The sequence below is a fragment of the Lissotriton vulgaris genome, chromosome 2_2 (genome assembly GCF_964263255.1).
Source record: "Lissotriton vulgaris chromosome 2_2, aLisVul1.2, whole genome shotgun sequence".
Classification (NCBI taxonomy): domain Eukaryota; kingdom Metazoa; phylum Chordata; class Amphibia; order Caudata; family Salamandridae; genus Lissotriton; species Lissotriton vulgaris.
In genome coordinates this window covers 244654949-244670705 of record NC_141688.1, presented here as the reverse complement: position 1 = coordinate 244670705, position 15757 = coordinate 244654949, and the positions used below count along the sequence as shown (strand labels likewise).

The 15757-nt window shown below is 47.2% G+C and overlaps 1 protein-coding gene across 3 annotated transcripts in view; it reads right to left on the bottom strand.

Moving 5' to 3' along the window:
• Positions 1–15757, bottom strand: part of LOC147729286 (intraflagellar transport-associated protein-like) — a 262017-nt gene that overhangs the window by 50626 nt on the left and 195634 nt on the right. For all 3 annotated transcript variants that reach the window (XM_086959599.1, XM_086959601.1, XM_086959600.1), the window contains one exon: positions 15429–15556. In XM_086959599.1, coding sequence (XP_086815725.1) covers positions 15429–15556 — 128 coding nt within the window. The remainder of the gene's footprint in view (positions 1–15428; positions 15557–15757) is intronic.

Here is a 15757-nt window from a genome sequence, read left to right as displayed (position 1 = left end):
GGCAAGTGGGTGTAAGCACCCCTTGCTTAGATATAGTATACCTATATCTAAACCTATATCTGGACACATATATAGCCTGTGAGTCACTCCTATGGAAGGCCTCATCAATCCTGGAGGCAGAGTGCGTGGTTTTATGTGAGATGGAGCTCTGGCATGAGCTGAGCCTGTCTGCAGCTGTCGGGAACAACTCCCTAAGCTGATCCGGGATAATGCCATACCATATACTCTTAAGCGCCTTATAATCCTCGCGGTTATATAGCAACTTTGGTTTGGCTTTATCAAAACATGTCGTGTAAGGTGTCATACGAATTGGAATACTACCCCCTCGCCAGTTCTGGCGACGGGGGTAGCATTCCACCCTTCTAGAGGGAGAAGACATGTTACTTTACTGAAACGCGGTTGATTTAAAATGAGCCTCAGATCCACAAAATGGATGCCCCTGCCACAGACACGGGTCTGGCCTCCTGCTGCTGACCGAAACCCGGCAGAGGAGGCCTGGACAAAGAGTTTCCTGTCACAGGGCGGTGTCAAACCACCCCAGACAGGAGATAGTGGATTGGAGTAGGGAGGTTTCAAAGAAACCAGACACTGCCTGGGGAGCACAAGGCTGCCCCTTGCAGGATCCGGCCAAACCGGTTCTGGGGCCTCCCAGCCCCTGTCCCAGCGCGGCCAGGATCAAAGGAGAGGGGTGTAACCACCCCCTTCCTGGGTCCCACCCATAGGAGGGGACCTAGCAGGATGTCCAACCCCCTAGATTCGAATAAGAGGGGGAGCAGTCCCAACGGACTTCAGATCATCCTGAAGAAACATAAGAAACGAAATCTGGACCCTTCGACTTTCTACACGACGTGAGAAGACTGAAGAATCTCCCTTGTGGTCAAGGAGTGACCACCCTGTGCAAACAGGTACCAACCAGCCCTCGACCCTTGCTTTGTTGCAGTCCCCGCCGGGACTCGAGCGACAGAGATCGACGAGATCAAGCTTGCCTGCCTTCTACCTGCCCGATCCACAGTCCCTGCAGAGCTGAGACCCGTGGAGGCGACCGGAAGCGTGGGGCACGCCATCTTGAAAAGGCCACGAGACGCTGACCGTGCAGCCCACGAGTGACCCTCGAAGCTGTACACCGGGGTTTGAGAAGCCCCAGCCCCGAGCTCCACTTGCACCAAAGTTCACCCCTCCACACTCGACGAGTGCTGCGTGGGGCCCTTCTGCCTGTGTGTGCTCGACGCGTTGGCCCGGTCACTTGCCAGCTGGCTTGTGGCCCCTGTGCCGACGAAACTTGAAATACGACTCGCTTTTCTGGTTGCTCCAGATCTGCACCAGCTCCTGTGAAAAGGAGCACCGACTCTGACCCTCCTGGTTCGAGTGATAAGCAATCTCCCGGTTCTGCGTGGATTGCTTTTGCCAAGTGCTGTTTGCTGCAATCTTGAAGCCGACGGTGCTGACGGCGAGAGCCTACGTGGGACAGATCGTGACCTGCTCCTGGACGTCGCAGATGCCCCAGAGCCCACGTGACAGCGGAGAGAAGCCTATCGACAACCGCCTGATTGCGCCCGACATTGCCTGGTTCCGTCCTGGTTCCACCCTGGTCACTGCTGAGTGACCCAGACTCTGTCCCCTCTGCTTTCAGGTACTTTTCTACTTCGATCCACCCTTGGATCGCACCGGACACTTCTGCTTCACAGCGCCTGCAGCTGCAACAGCTTCAAGCACCAAGAACCTGCGTGACAGAACCCGACGCCACTTCGACCCTGTGCACCCACGGCCTGTTGGTGAGGTAACTTTGCAACGCCGGTGTCCTTACACTGGTACACACCTCTAGGGTCTGTGTCTAAAGTTTTGTGTTCCTAGGTTCAGCGGAAGTATCATTTAATTCACTTTAACTAACTTTTACGCACCATTGACATTACATTGGTGCGCGCCGCACTTTCCGTGCTGCACCCGTATCCTGTGGGCTACTCCCGACTTCTTCATTGCTTGTCCTGACTGCTCCCAGCGAATCTCTAGGCCCTAGGCCTAACCATTGCTCGATAAGTGTTACTTATACCATTTTTTTAGTATATGGTCTGAGTGGCCCCCCGCCCTCAGCCATAATTGTGCCAACTTTATATGTTTAACAGTGCTTTTGATTTAACGCTTGTGCCCCTTTCCTCATAAAGAGTACTGGGGAGTAATTTAGAAATAAATACATATATTTTTACAATATATACTTGTGTGGTGTCCTTTCATTTGATTACAGGATTGTATGTGGTAAAACAGCTCGCTTAACACGACCTCTTAAGTTAAGCCTTTAAGGCTGCTTAGTCCATGCTACCACTAGGATAGCTTGTCTACAAGGTTGACTTACAACCTGACATCTTTGGGGTTTGTTTGGACTGATACCCAGTGGTTCCAGAATTGGAAACACTACATATCAGGCCAACTTCTCACATTGGTGGCAGCGGTGGGATTTGAGCTTGCTGTTTGTTTTACCATTGCAATCTTTATCAAATTGAAAGATCACATCAAGTACCTCTAGGTACATATAAATCAAAAGCTTAGCATATTAAGTTCTACTGAACTTAGTAGTTGTAGGTTAAAGGGATTAGCACACCCTGACTACAACTCACTAGCAAGGTACAGTAGGAAACCACTTAGTGTAGGTAAGTGCACCACTTACACCTCACTAGCAGTCATGTCTGATGCAGATAGAGCCTCAGGCTCTGCTCCTGTAGAAGTTGATCCTATAGGGACAACATCCAGATATGACAACCTTAGCCACAAAGACCTGAGTGCCTTGTGCACAGCCAGGGGGCTAAAAAAGGGCAGAGGCCCTACCATTCCTTCCCTAATAGCTCTCCTAGAAAAGGATGATCTAGATAAGGTGAGTCAGGCTCCCTTAGATTCAGGTGAAGGGAACAACTCCCCTGAGAATGAGAATCTTCCAGAAGAAGAAGAGGAGGAGGAAGAGGAAGAGGAAGGCTCTGATTTAGAAGAGCCTGAAGATCAGGATCAGAGGGGAAACCAGGTACAGGTTGCCAGCCTTAACCAGGCCAACTTGGACCTACATGGGAATGGGGAGGGCCAGCACCACCCCAGATCTCATAACCAAATTCTCCCAGGTAATAGGAGGGAGAGGTCTCTATCAGGGGACTCTCACCTTTCTAGTGCCTCAAGAGAATCTCAAAGAGGGATGACTTCCTCCCAGAGAAAAGAGCATAGGGCCAGAATGAGGGCTGTCCAACTCCAGATAGAGAGGGAAGAGGTAGCCCTGGCTCAAGCTAAGCTTACCTTGGAACAAGCTAAACTTACCTTGGCAAGGGAGAAAAAAATAAGTGGCTTAGATGCCACTGGTGGCAGCAAAATTCCTAAAGAGAAACCCAGGTCCTATGATAGTAGAAACCTGACAAAGATTGTGCCCCCCTATCAGGAAGGGGATGACATCCACAAATGGATGACTGCTCTGGAGAGAGCCTGCATGGTACAGCAGGTTCCTGAGGAACAGTGGGCAGCAATCTTATGGTACTCCTTTTCAGAGAAAGGGAGAGATAGGCTCCTCACTGTCAGACATGAGGATGCCAGCAATTACAAAGTCCTGAAGAGTGTTCTGATAGATGGGTTTGGCTTAACCACTGAACAATACAGGTTAAAGTTCAGAGATACCCAGAAGACACAGACTCAGGACTGGACTGATTTTGTTGATTGTGCAACTAAGGGTCTGGAGGGTTGACTGAATGGCAGCAAAGTACATGACTTCACAGGATTGTATAATTTGATTATGAGGGAGCAGATCCTTAGTAATTGTCAGAACCAGCTCTTACACCAGCACCTGGTGGACTCAGATTTGACCTCTCCCCAAGAATTGGGAAAGAGGGCAGATAAGTGGGTCAGAACCAGGATTAGGCCTAAGAATCAGGACAATAACCAGAAGAAGGAGTCTACCAAGCCTCAAGATAAGGGTGGGGATAAAGGTAAAGAAAACACTTCCCCAGGGCCCCAAAACTCCAAGAAGGGGGGTGGGTCCCAAGACACTTCTTCAACAGAGAAAAAGCCTTATTGCCATGCCTGTAAACAGGTTGGGCATTACAAAACAGACAGCTGTTGTCCCAAGAATGGCAATAAAGAAAACCTACCTCCAAAGCCAGCTCCAACACCTCCTGTTACTGTCAGCAGTAATCCCCCAGGAAGTGGGAGCACACCCAGGAATCTGGGTGGGTTTACTTTTGGAGCCCAAGGGGACCCTGGCCTATCCAGGTCCCCATCCCCAAATAATCTTGTTCATGAGACTGGCATGGGGTTTGCCAACTTCTCTGTTTGCCCAAATACCTTGAGCAAATATAGACAAGAACCCATCATCAATGGTTTGAAAGTTGAAGCTTTTAGAGACACAGGGGCTAGCATCACCATGGTGGCTGACTGTATAGTCCCCTCTAAACAACTTTTACCAGGTGCCACATACCAGGTAACAAACATTGATGGCATCCAAACAAATCATCCCATGGCAGTAGTAAGTCTCAGCTGGGGAGGTGTCACTGGGCCAAAGAGAGTGGCAGTGTCACCAAACTTGCCTGTAGACTGTCTACTGGGTAATGATTTGGAAATCTCAGCCTGGGCTGAGGTTGAACAGGAAATCCATTCTAGAATGGTAAATTCCAATGGAAAGGTTAGTGGGGCTGTACTGGCTATAGCCCCAATTCAAGATGTCCTTCCTGAAAAGGTTGGTAGGGCTGAGCAACTCTCTGCCCCATCTTTACCAGAAGCTCTTCCAAGACAGAATAGCAAAGCTGTTATGATAACAGCAGAAACCCAAACTGAGTCTCCACCTGAAAAGGTTGGTGGGGCTGTGATGGCCACAGCCCAAACTCAAACAGATATGTGTGTTGTGAAGCCTGAAATGATGGATCACTCCACCCAAACTGAGAGCATGGAGGAGGAAGAGAAATCTCCCCCTCACCAGACAGTAGGACAGGATCAGCCTCCTCAGGGAACTGATCTTACCCCTGATGAAGGAACTGCCCCAGAGGTTGTTAGGCCTGGCCTGACAGAGCCTCTGATGGCAGTGGACCCTTCTCAGGTGGGATCCAGTCTGGAGCAGGTAACCTGCCCCTCTCTACCTTGCCTTAGTCAGCCCAGGGCTGCAGAGGACAAGAAGGACAGTGAGACCCAGAGGGCCCCCTGTCAAATAAAGCACCCCCATCAACAGATTAGGGGCACCAAAACTAGTAGGCCTAGTAAGGTGAAAACTTTAAAAACTCCTGAGGGAGCCCCCTTAAAAATAGTTAGGGACCTCCCACAGATGGATTCTGTTGGGCACAGCCAAACCTGGGACCCAAAGGGCCCAAACCTGAACTGTCCCTCCAGCAAGCCAAACAGAGGGACCCAGCCTCCAGCTTTAGGTAGCCAGAGGTTGACCCTGAGAGCTCAGTGCAACTCAGTTGAAGAAAGAAAGGCACATATGGTGGAAGATAATTGGAGGAAGTTGAGCCCAAAAATAGTGGAGCCTCACTTCAATACTCCATATCCAAACCAGCCTTTAACTTTGCATAAACACACCCAAGGTAGTGATTCCCTATGGTGGAGACCCTCTAATACCCCTAGGGTGAGGGACTGCTTAGTGGACCATGAGACAGGGGGTACCCATGCTAGTGCAGGTACTTCCTTATATGGCCACTCAGGCAATAAAGGCTTACCTGGCCAAGGATAGCCTTATCTCCTTTCGTTTGGGGGGGGGGGTTATGTAGGAAGGTGGCTACCTGACTATGGTTACCCCAGATTTTTTGCCCTGTGTTTAGCTGGTTTTCGACTTAGTTGGCCTGGTTCCCTGCTAATCAGGGCCCCAGGCTATCTGCTCTCTCTGTAAAATGGATTCCATGTACCCTAGGTACATACCACAATTGGAAATGGACTCCTTGTCAGCCCCTGTACCATGCACTATAGGTGCTCAGGGCATAGGTGCCACCAAGGCCTACCAGGGGCTGAAGCATAGCTTTTGCCACCCCTGGCTGGTTCTTAAATTGACACAACTGGCTGATCACTCAGCTGGGGCAAGTGGGTGTAAGCACCCCTTGCTTAGATATAGTATACCTATATCTAAACCTATATCTGGACACATATATAGCCTGTGAGTCACTCCTATGGAAGGCCTCATCAATCCTGGAGGCAGAGTGCGTGGTTTTATGTGAGATGGAGCTCTGGCATGAGCTGAGCCTGTCTGCAGCTGTCGGGAACAACTCCCTAAGCTGATCCGGGATAATGCCATACCATATACTCTTAAGCGCCTTATAATCCTCGCGGTTATATAGCAACTTTGGTTTGGCTTTATCAAAACATGTCGTGTAAGGTGTCATACGAATTGGAATACTACCCCCTCGCCAGTTCTGGCGACGGGGGTAGCATTCCACCCTTCTAGAGGGAAAAGACATGTTACTTTACTGAAACGCGGTTGATTTAAAATGAGCCTCAGATCCACAAAATGGATGCCCCTGCCACAGACACGGGTCTGGCCTCCTGCTGCTGACCGAAACCCGGCAGAGGAGGCCTGGACAAAGAGTTTCCTGTCACAGGGCGGTGTCAAACCACCCCAGACAGGAGATAGTGGATTGGAGTAGGGAGGTTTCAAAGAAACCAGACACTGCCTGGGGAGCACAAGGCTGCCCCTTGCAGGATCCGGCCAAACCGGTTCTGGGGCCTCCCAGCCCCTGTCCCAGCGCGGCCAGGATCAAAGGAGAGGGGTGTAACCACCCCCTTCCTGGGTCCCACCCATAGGAGGGGACCTAGCAGGATGTCCAACCCCCTAGATTCGAATAAGAGGGGGAGCAGTCCCAACGGACTACAGATCATCCTGAAGAAACATAAGAAACGAAATCTGGACCCTTCGACTTTCTACACGACGTGAGAAGACTGAAGAATCTCCCTTGTGGTCAAGGAGTGACCACCCTGTGCAAACAGGTACCAACCAGCCCTCGACCCTTGCTTTGTTGCAGTCCCCGCCGGGACTCGAGCGACAGAGATCGACGAGATCAAGCTTGCCTGCCTTCTACCTGCCCGATCCACAGTCCCTGCAGAGCTGAGACCCGTGGAGGCGACCGGAAGCGTGGGGCACGCCATCTTGAAAAGGCCACGAGACGCTGACCGTTCAGCCCACGAGTGACCCTCGAAGCTGTACACCGGGGTTTGAGAAGCCCCAGCCCCGAGCTCCACTTGCACCAAAGTTCACCCCTCCACACTCGACGAGTGCTGCGTGGGGCCCTTCTGCCTGTGTGTGCTCGACGCGTTGGCCCGGTCACTTGCCAGCTGGCTTGTGGCCCCTGTGCCGACGAAACTTGAAATACGACTCGCTTTTCTGGTTGCTCCAGATCTGCACCAGCTCCTGTGAAAAGGAGCACCGACTCTGACCCTCCTGGTTCGAGTGATAAGCAATCTCCCGGTTCTGCGTGGATTGCTTTTGCCAAGTGCTGTTTGCTGCAATCTTGAAGCCGACGGTGCTGACGGCGAGAGCCTACGTGGGACAGATCGTGACCTGCTCCTGGACGTCGCAGATGCCCCAGAGCCCACGTGACAGCGGAGAGAAGCCTATCGACAACCGCCTGATTGCGCCCGACATTGCCTGGTTCCGTCCTGGTTCCACCCTGGTCACTGCTGAGTGACCCAGACTCTGTCCCCTCTGCTTTCAGGTACTTTTCTACTTCGATCCACCCTTGGATCGCACCGGACACTTCTGCTTCACAGCGCCTGCAGCTGCAACAGCTTCAAGCACCAAGAACCTGCGTGACAGAACCCGACGCCACTTCGACCCTGTGCACCCACGGCCTGTGGGTGAGGTAACTTTGCAACGCCGGTGTCCTTACACTGGTACACACCTCTAGGGTCTGTGTCTAAAGTTTTGTGTTCCTAGGTTCAGCGGAAGTATCATTTAATTCACTTTAACTAACTTTTACGCACCATTGACATTACATTGGTGCGCGCCGCACTTTCCGTGCTGCACCCGTATCCTGTGGGCTACTCCCGACTTCTTCATTGCTTGTCCTGACTGCTCCCAGCGAATCTCTAGGCCCTAGGCCTAACCATTGCTCGATAAGTGTTACTTATACCATTTTTTTAGTATATGGTCTGAGTGGCCCCCCGCCCTCAGCCATAATTGTGCCAACTTTATATGTTTAACAGTGCTTTTGATTTAACGCTTGTGCCCCTTTCCTCATAAAGAGTACTGGGGAGTAATTTAGAAATAAATACATATATTTTTACAATATATACTTGTGTGGTGTCCTTTCATTTGATTACAGGATTGTATGTGGTAAAACAGCTCGCTTAACACGACCTCTTAAGTTAAGCCTTTAAGGCTGCTTAGTCCATGCTACCACTAGGATAGCTTGTCTACAAGGTTGACTTACAACCTGACATCTTTGGGGTTTGTTTGGACTGATACCCAGTGGTTCCAGAATTGGAAACACTACATATCAGGCCAACTTCTCACACTCGGACCAGGAGGGTCAGAGTGGGGGCTCCTTTTCACAGGAGCTGGTGCAGATCTGGAGCAACCAGAAAAGAAAGTCGTTTTCAGGTTTTTGTCGGCAGAGGGGCCACAAGCCAGCTGGCAAGTGACCGGGCCAACGCGTCGAGCCAACACAAGCAGAAGGACCCCACGCAGCACTCGTCGAGTGTGGAGGTGGTAGATTTGGTGCAAGTGTAGCTCAGGGTTGGGGCTTCTCAAACCCCGGTGTACAGCTTCGAGGGTCACTCGTGGGCTGCACGGTCAGCGTCTTGTGGCCTTTTCAAGATGGCGTGCCCCACGCTTCCGGTCGCCTCCACGGGTCTCAGCTTTGCAGGGACTGTGGATCGGGCTGGGAGAAGGCAGGCAAACTTGATCTCGTCGATCTCTGTCGCTCGAGTTCCGGCGGGAACTGCAACAAAGCAAGGGTCGAGGGCTGGATGGTGCCTGTTTGCACAGGGTGGTCACTCCTTGACCACAAGGGAGATTCTTCAGTCTTCTACGTTGAGTAGGATGTCGAAGGGTCCAGAATTCGTTTCTTATGTTTCTTCAGGATGATCTGAGTTGCATTGGCACTGCTCCCACTCTTATTCGAATCTGGTGGGCTGGACATCCTGCTAGGTCCCCTCCTATTGGTGGGCCCCAGGAAGGGGGTGGTTACACCCCTTTCCTTTGATCCGGGCCGCGCTGGGACTGGGGCTGGTGTGCCCCAGAACCGGTTTGGCCGGATTATGCAAGGGGCAGCCTTGTGCTCCCCAGGCAGTGTCTGGTTTCTTTGAAACCTCCCTGCTACAATCCACTATCTCCTGTCTGGGGTGGTTTGACACCACCCTGCGACAGGAAACCCTTTGTCCAGGTCACCATTTGCTAAGTTTCGGTCAGCAGCAGGAGGCCAGACCCGTGTCTGTGTCAGAGGCATCCATTTTGTGGATCTGAGGCTCATTTTAAATCAACCACGTTTCAGTAAAGCAACATGTCTTCTCCCTCTAGAAGGGTAGAATGCTACCCCCGTCGCCAGAACTGGCGAGGGGGTAGTATTCCAATTCGTATGACACCTTACACAACATGTTTTGATAAAGCCAAACCAAAGTTGCTATATAACCGCGAGGATTATAAGGCACTTAAGAGTATATGGTATGGCATTATCCCGGATCAGCTTAGGGAGTTGTTCCCGACAGCTGCAGACAGCCTCAGCTCATGCCAGAGCTCCATCTCACATAAAACCACGCACTCTGCCTCCAGGATTGATGAGGCCTTCCATAGGAGTGACTCACAGGTTTATATGTGTCCAGATATAGGTTTAGATATTTTTTTTTTTTTTTTTTGTTTTTTTGTATGTTCTTATATAGCGCTCGACTACCCGGAGGCATCTCGGCGCTTGCCTTGGGAACCCGTCCTGGCTTTTCCCTGTGAGATAGCCCCTAACGGGCATCCCCAAGGTGAAAGCCAGGCATCCCGCCGCAGGGGGCCGTTGTGGAGATTAAGCAAGCTTAATGCCCAGAGTTGCAGAGTGTGAACCCATGATTAGGTCAGGCACCGAAGCGAGAATTATCGAGTCCGTGGACATTTGAGCTCAAGACCCTGCCGCGTCGGGAATTGAACCCTGGTCCCGGGTCTGACATCTGCTTCAGGGTCTGCCTGCTCTAACCAGTGAGCCACACTTCTCCACAGATAGGTATACTATATCTAAGCAAGGGGTGATTACACCCACTTTCCCCAGCTGAGTGATCAGCCAGTTGTGTCAATTTAAGAACCAGCCAGGGGTGGCAAAAGCTATGCTTCAGCCCCTGGTAGGCCTTGGTGGCACCTATGCCCTGAGCACCTATAGTGCATGGTACAGGGGCTGACAAGGAGTCCATTTCCAATTGTGGTATGTACCTATAGCACATGTATAAAAATTTAGAGAGAGAACAGCAGGCTGGGGGTCTGATTAGCAGGCCCACAGCCTCAGTAAGTCGAAAACCAGTGAAGCAAAAAGCAAAAATTCGGGTGACCATAGGATAGCAGACCCTACTCTCCTACAACCCCCCCTCCCCATAGCGCCTTGAGACCCTCATGGGTAAGTAGCGTGCTTTACAAGTACTCTGATTGATTGATTGATTGATTGTGAACTACAATAACTAAAGGGGCCAGGGTGAGACCTGTCTGTTCATAGTTCAGTGTAAATAGAGACCTGATGAAGAGAAGCCTTTTGTTCCATGGGGTCTTTGCAGCCAGTTTGGCACCAGTCCAACTCTCAGAACCAATTTGTTTAGGTTGAGGTGCATATGCCTTCTTATTTCCCTAAACACGCCCATGGATGTACACAAGTCATCTCCAATGGCAGGTAGGATGTGCCATCTTGAATTTTACTGAGAATAGTGCATTATGGAAAAGTTTTTAGTAAGGCAAACAGGATATGCTGCAAACTAATGGGAAGGTCTGCCCTAGGGTACTGTTTCCCTATTGGTAGGGCACTGTCCAAAAGTCACCCACACCCAATGGCTAGTAAATCGTACCAAAGAGGTACCTCACAACAGTTCATTAGACTACTGTATAGACATGTGGAAGAACAGAAGAGGACTGAATATACTGTTTGAACCCTGTGAGGAGACCTGAAGGGCTATACCCTTTCCCACTTGAACCCAGGACTAAAAAATGGACTTCAAAGTCAGTTATCTGGCTTACTGTGGGGTTACATCGGCACAACAAGCTGGAAGAGGTCTATTTCTGTAGTGCCGCCCAACATCCCATGAACTGGACCATGCGTGTCGCTTCTGCTGAAATGAGTTCTGGTTGCTAGGTGATATATGTGGCAAGGGAAAATTAAAAGTGGTAACATTAAAAGTGACCAAGAGGAACTCTGAAATGTTGGGACTTTAAAGACTAATTTGGAAAGTAAAATCTTTGATAGGAGATGTACATGGTTAGAGCATGCAACCAGTGCTCTGTGGCCTGAAATCACAACTACATTTACTGCGACAATGGTCTACCGTTGGTGCTATGCACATTTAGGCACTAGATTTATTTACACTACAAAGCCAATACCTTCAGTTACCTGCATTTAATTTTTTCGTTTCGGGGTCATTTTGTTTATTAACTTTACTCTATTTTCCTCGTTATGACTGGGGTTTTTATTGCTGGGTGTGACCTGAAATTATTCCCTGAGAAGGGCAGTCAGCCCTCCCCAAATAATAATCCAATGTCTTATAGTTTTGATTTATTCAATTTTCTCCAGGCTAGCAGAATTGGTGTTGGGAAGTTGAGAAAACAGAATCTTTTAACTTATGTATCTACATAAGTGGTATCTAAAGTAGCCACTTTTAAAAGCGCACTGAAATTACGTGATATTGATGAAGTGCACACAGCAGGTCCTGTTTCAATATCTGGATACCCTATGCTTAACATTGCAATACTTTCATTGAATATTAAAAGTTCAAATATTTCTACATGTTGAAAGATCAGAACTGGATTACAGTTAGTGGTATTTTATGGTACTGCTGTCTTTATTTAGTCATGTATTTTTTTTTAATAATCTTACTAAAGGTTACTCATGTTTATTTTGTGCTCTGTGGTGAAAATAATTAAATTGTAACCAGTTGATTTCCATATTTATTTATGTGTCAAATGGTTCCTCATATTTAGAAGAGGATCCTGAATTAGATGTATTTAACAATACAGAGAAAATACACTGTTCCTACATTTTTATTAGAAATTATAAATCTCTAATTCATTGAGATTACAGAACGTTGAACTGGCGTACATTTGTTGATAGACAAGAGACATTTTCCCAAAATACTTGCCTCAAAGCCTCCTGGGAAAAGACATTTCTGTTCTTTGTATTTCCCATTCACACATAGCTAGCACTGTTGTTAGTTCCCATAGGTTTTGGAAAACACAAGGAAGTAATGAAATGGACAAAACTAATGGAGCTGGCTTCAAAAAACAAAGCCTGTGTTGGACAGAATCTAGCACTGAAAAACTAACATTGTTCTGTGAAAAAGCTAAAGATCTTAGGGGTAATGGAGTAAATGCAACATACCACGATTAGGAGACAGTAGCTACATTTATATTTTAAAAAAACATTGGCCCTATGTATCCAGTATTTTTTTTCATGTTTCATTGACATTCTCGAAGTGCGATAAAACGAAATATTTAAAAAACCATTGACCATGTCTAACAGAAGTCAATTTTAGGGCAGGTAAAAGAAAGGAGGCAGCGTCCTAGAGTCTGTAGTGCTCCTCAGGGTCCAGTGTGTTGAGTGAGTGTCTGTGTATCCATTATGTTTTCTTTATACTTTCAGATGGAATCCCATTATGGATTGCAAACTCTCCTCATTTTTTTATTCCACTGAGCCAAATAGTTGGTGTCTTTCAACCTGTTCTTTACAAGTACAGGGCTTCAAACCACAGCCGTTGCCATTTTAATCATAACTACTAACAGGTGTCAATATAATCTTATTTAATGTAGCATAATTTAATAAACAGACAGATGAAAGACTGATTCTGGACAGTAATAGATGTGCATATGTAGAAATTCATATAGGGAACAAAACGAACATGCTCTTAGGATGTATGGCGCAGAATGAACTTGAGATTATCAGAGTCATCAGGACATTGGGAGTTCAGATGAGTGGGCCAGTGGCACATATGAACTCTGTGCATCAGTCCTCCTAAAAGGGTAGAAAGCAGTGGGAAGAGTGGGTCTGTGTTTCTGTCATAATCAGGCTCAATGCTGATAAATAAAAAGTAATAATGATTAAGCTGACAAGTAGTTGTTACTTTTTAAGAGTGAATTGGATCATTATTAATTTAATGATGGATCCAGGGTCAAATTTACTCTTGAGTTTAGAAGATCAATGTGTAAATCTATTTCATGCAAAAGGACATTTTGGACTCATCTGATATTTTGTTGGCGGGGCTATGAAGTACTAAATTTTTAGTTCTGGCATTAGCCAAGTCCTATTGATTTTACTAAAATTAAATGTTTAATATATTTCCTTGTAGGACCCTTCACATTTTGCTTCCACCCACTACAATATACAGCATTGGGTCAGCCAACTTCAGCCATTGGTTAACTTCACTCTTGAGTGACTGATTTGGCTGTTACTGTAATTGTTTGGGGTTGCCTTTGTTAGGACAGCCTGGTGTGATAGCAGGATGCTTTCTACCAGATGTGAGCACAGGGCACATTCCAACTTTATCATTTCCTATCTCCTGCCAATGCTGGTTCAAATTCCTTTTGAGGTGCCTTCTGCTCATCTGACTGCTGCTTTTTCACCCCATACCAGCAGCTCACATGAGCTATAACTATAAGCTCACTTGGGTGTGCATTTTTTTCTTCTTTCTTCACTTCCTTTTTTCTTTCCTTCTTTCTTGAAGGATGGCTGGAGCATGGAATTTTATAAATATCCACATAGTGTTGTGCTGGTGTACCAGCAATAATTAGAAGAGACGGAAATGTAAACTACACCAGCGCATTTTTCGAGTGAACCTTAAACATCTAAATAAGTATGTCTTCAAGACGGATCAAAGTCAAACTTTCTATGTTGATCTTTGTTCGAACACTGAGAGGTATCCAGCAGGGCTGGAAGGGTTTGAACAAAGACAAAGCTTAGCATTGCTTTGTTCTGGGCAGCGCCCAGTGAAGGAACAGGGCAATAATTAGGACAAATTCGAAGGAATAGGTAGATTATGTGCATGGACAAGTGGAAATAATTTCATACATAACTTTGAATCACCAAATAATAGAATGTGTTTGATCTTGCCTTATTAAGCTCTTCATCAAGAGACGAATTACAACTGATCAAGGCCAGAATGGTTATTTATTTATTCCTCCCAATAGTGTGCCATTAAATCCTTAATGTTGTTTAAATACCACAAAGGAGTGACCAAACTCAAGGCCTGATTTATAGTTCGGTGGACGGGAACTTTCTGTGCCGATGTGGCGGAATATAGTACTCCGTCACCCTAAGGGAGTACCCATCCACCAAATACAGCGCGGTTCGCTGGCCCAGTGGACTTCCCTTGCATTTAAAGCAACTGCCATCACGCCGGTTGCTGTAAATACATTGAAAGTTTTATTGGACGCCTCCATCAACATGACAGAGTCATCAAACATTTTTTTTTACTTTCAAAAAGAAAATCCCAAAGTTGGATTATCAATTTGAAAATACAAAAAAAATGACCTCCCTCGCAATGGGAGATTCCTTCCCTGGAATTGGATCCTTCTGCAGTTTTCGTTGCATATTGCCGCCATTTTTTATCTGCTGGACACAGATAGGGAAAATAGGCTGGGTGAACACATGGCCAAGCCTCTGACTGCCCTTACTATGTCGGGTTGTCGGGTGGTGTACGTAGGAAGCGCAGATCGAATAGTCTCCGCAATCTACATGCCGGGGTTTTGTTCGACTCTAAAAGAGTCAAGCAGATTTTCGCCTTGGGGAGAGAGAATAGCCACTGTTGTGACTGAGTACCCTCTCCGCCAAAGTCTAATTCTGGCCTTCAATTAGAAGAGTGTACTTAAATATTAATGAGGAATAGGCTTGATTGAACAGAAGAGAAAATGAACTAAACCTATTTTTGCAAGAATTTATGGCTAAAATATGAAACTGAAAATGGAACCGGATTGCGATTTGTAGACATAAATTTGTATCTGATTCATTAAACTGTCAAAGTTGTATTGTCCAGCTACAAATGGTTTACTCATGCAATGAAAATCTATTTAAAGTAAAAGAGACAATTTACAGATATAGTTCCACAAAAATTAAAATCTCTTTCTGCGGTACACGAATCCATGTGGCATTCTTCTAAAAAAATAGGCTAACAGCAGACCTACAGTGCTGTACATGTAATGTAACTATTGTTTCTTTTTTAATTGTAATCTCACAAGAAAGAGAAGATTGTGCAGAAAGGCGGGTATTGACAGCCGGAGGTCACTTTCAGATGCATACAGTTATACTGGCCAATGAAGTGATTGTCACCTTTTCTGTCTTTTGGTCGCATCGATGGGTCTCTGGCAATGTTCTTAGCTGCAGCTGAGTTCGCCTGGTGATGGATGGCACATAGCACGTCACTTCATCCTCTGCTTCTCCTGGCAGTAGCTCTGGTCCTGCAAAACACAACATTCTGTGATCCTGCTTGATTTGTAGGTCTCGCTGGAGACAGCTTTAATCGTCTGCCACTTAATTTTTACTTGCATGTTTCACTATACTAATTCAACACTAATCCTCTATGGGTCCCGGAGTAATGTGCTACTCTCGGAAAATCGCTTTGACTCCTCGTCAGGGGTAGTAAGCGCTATACAAATGAA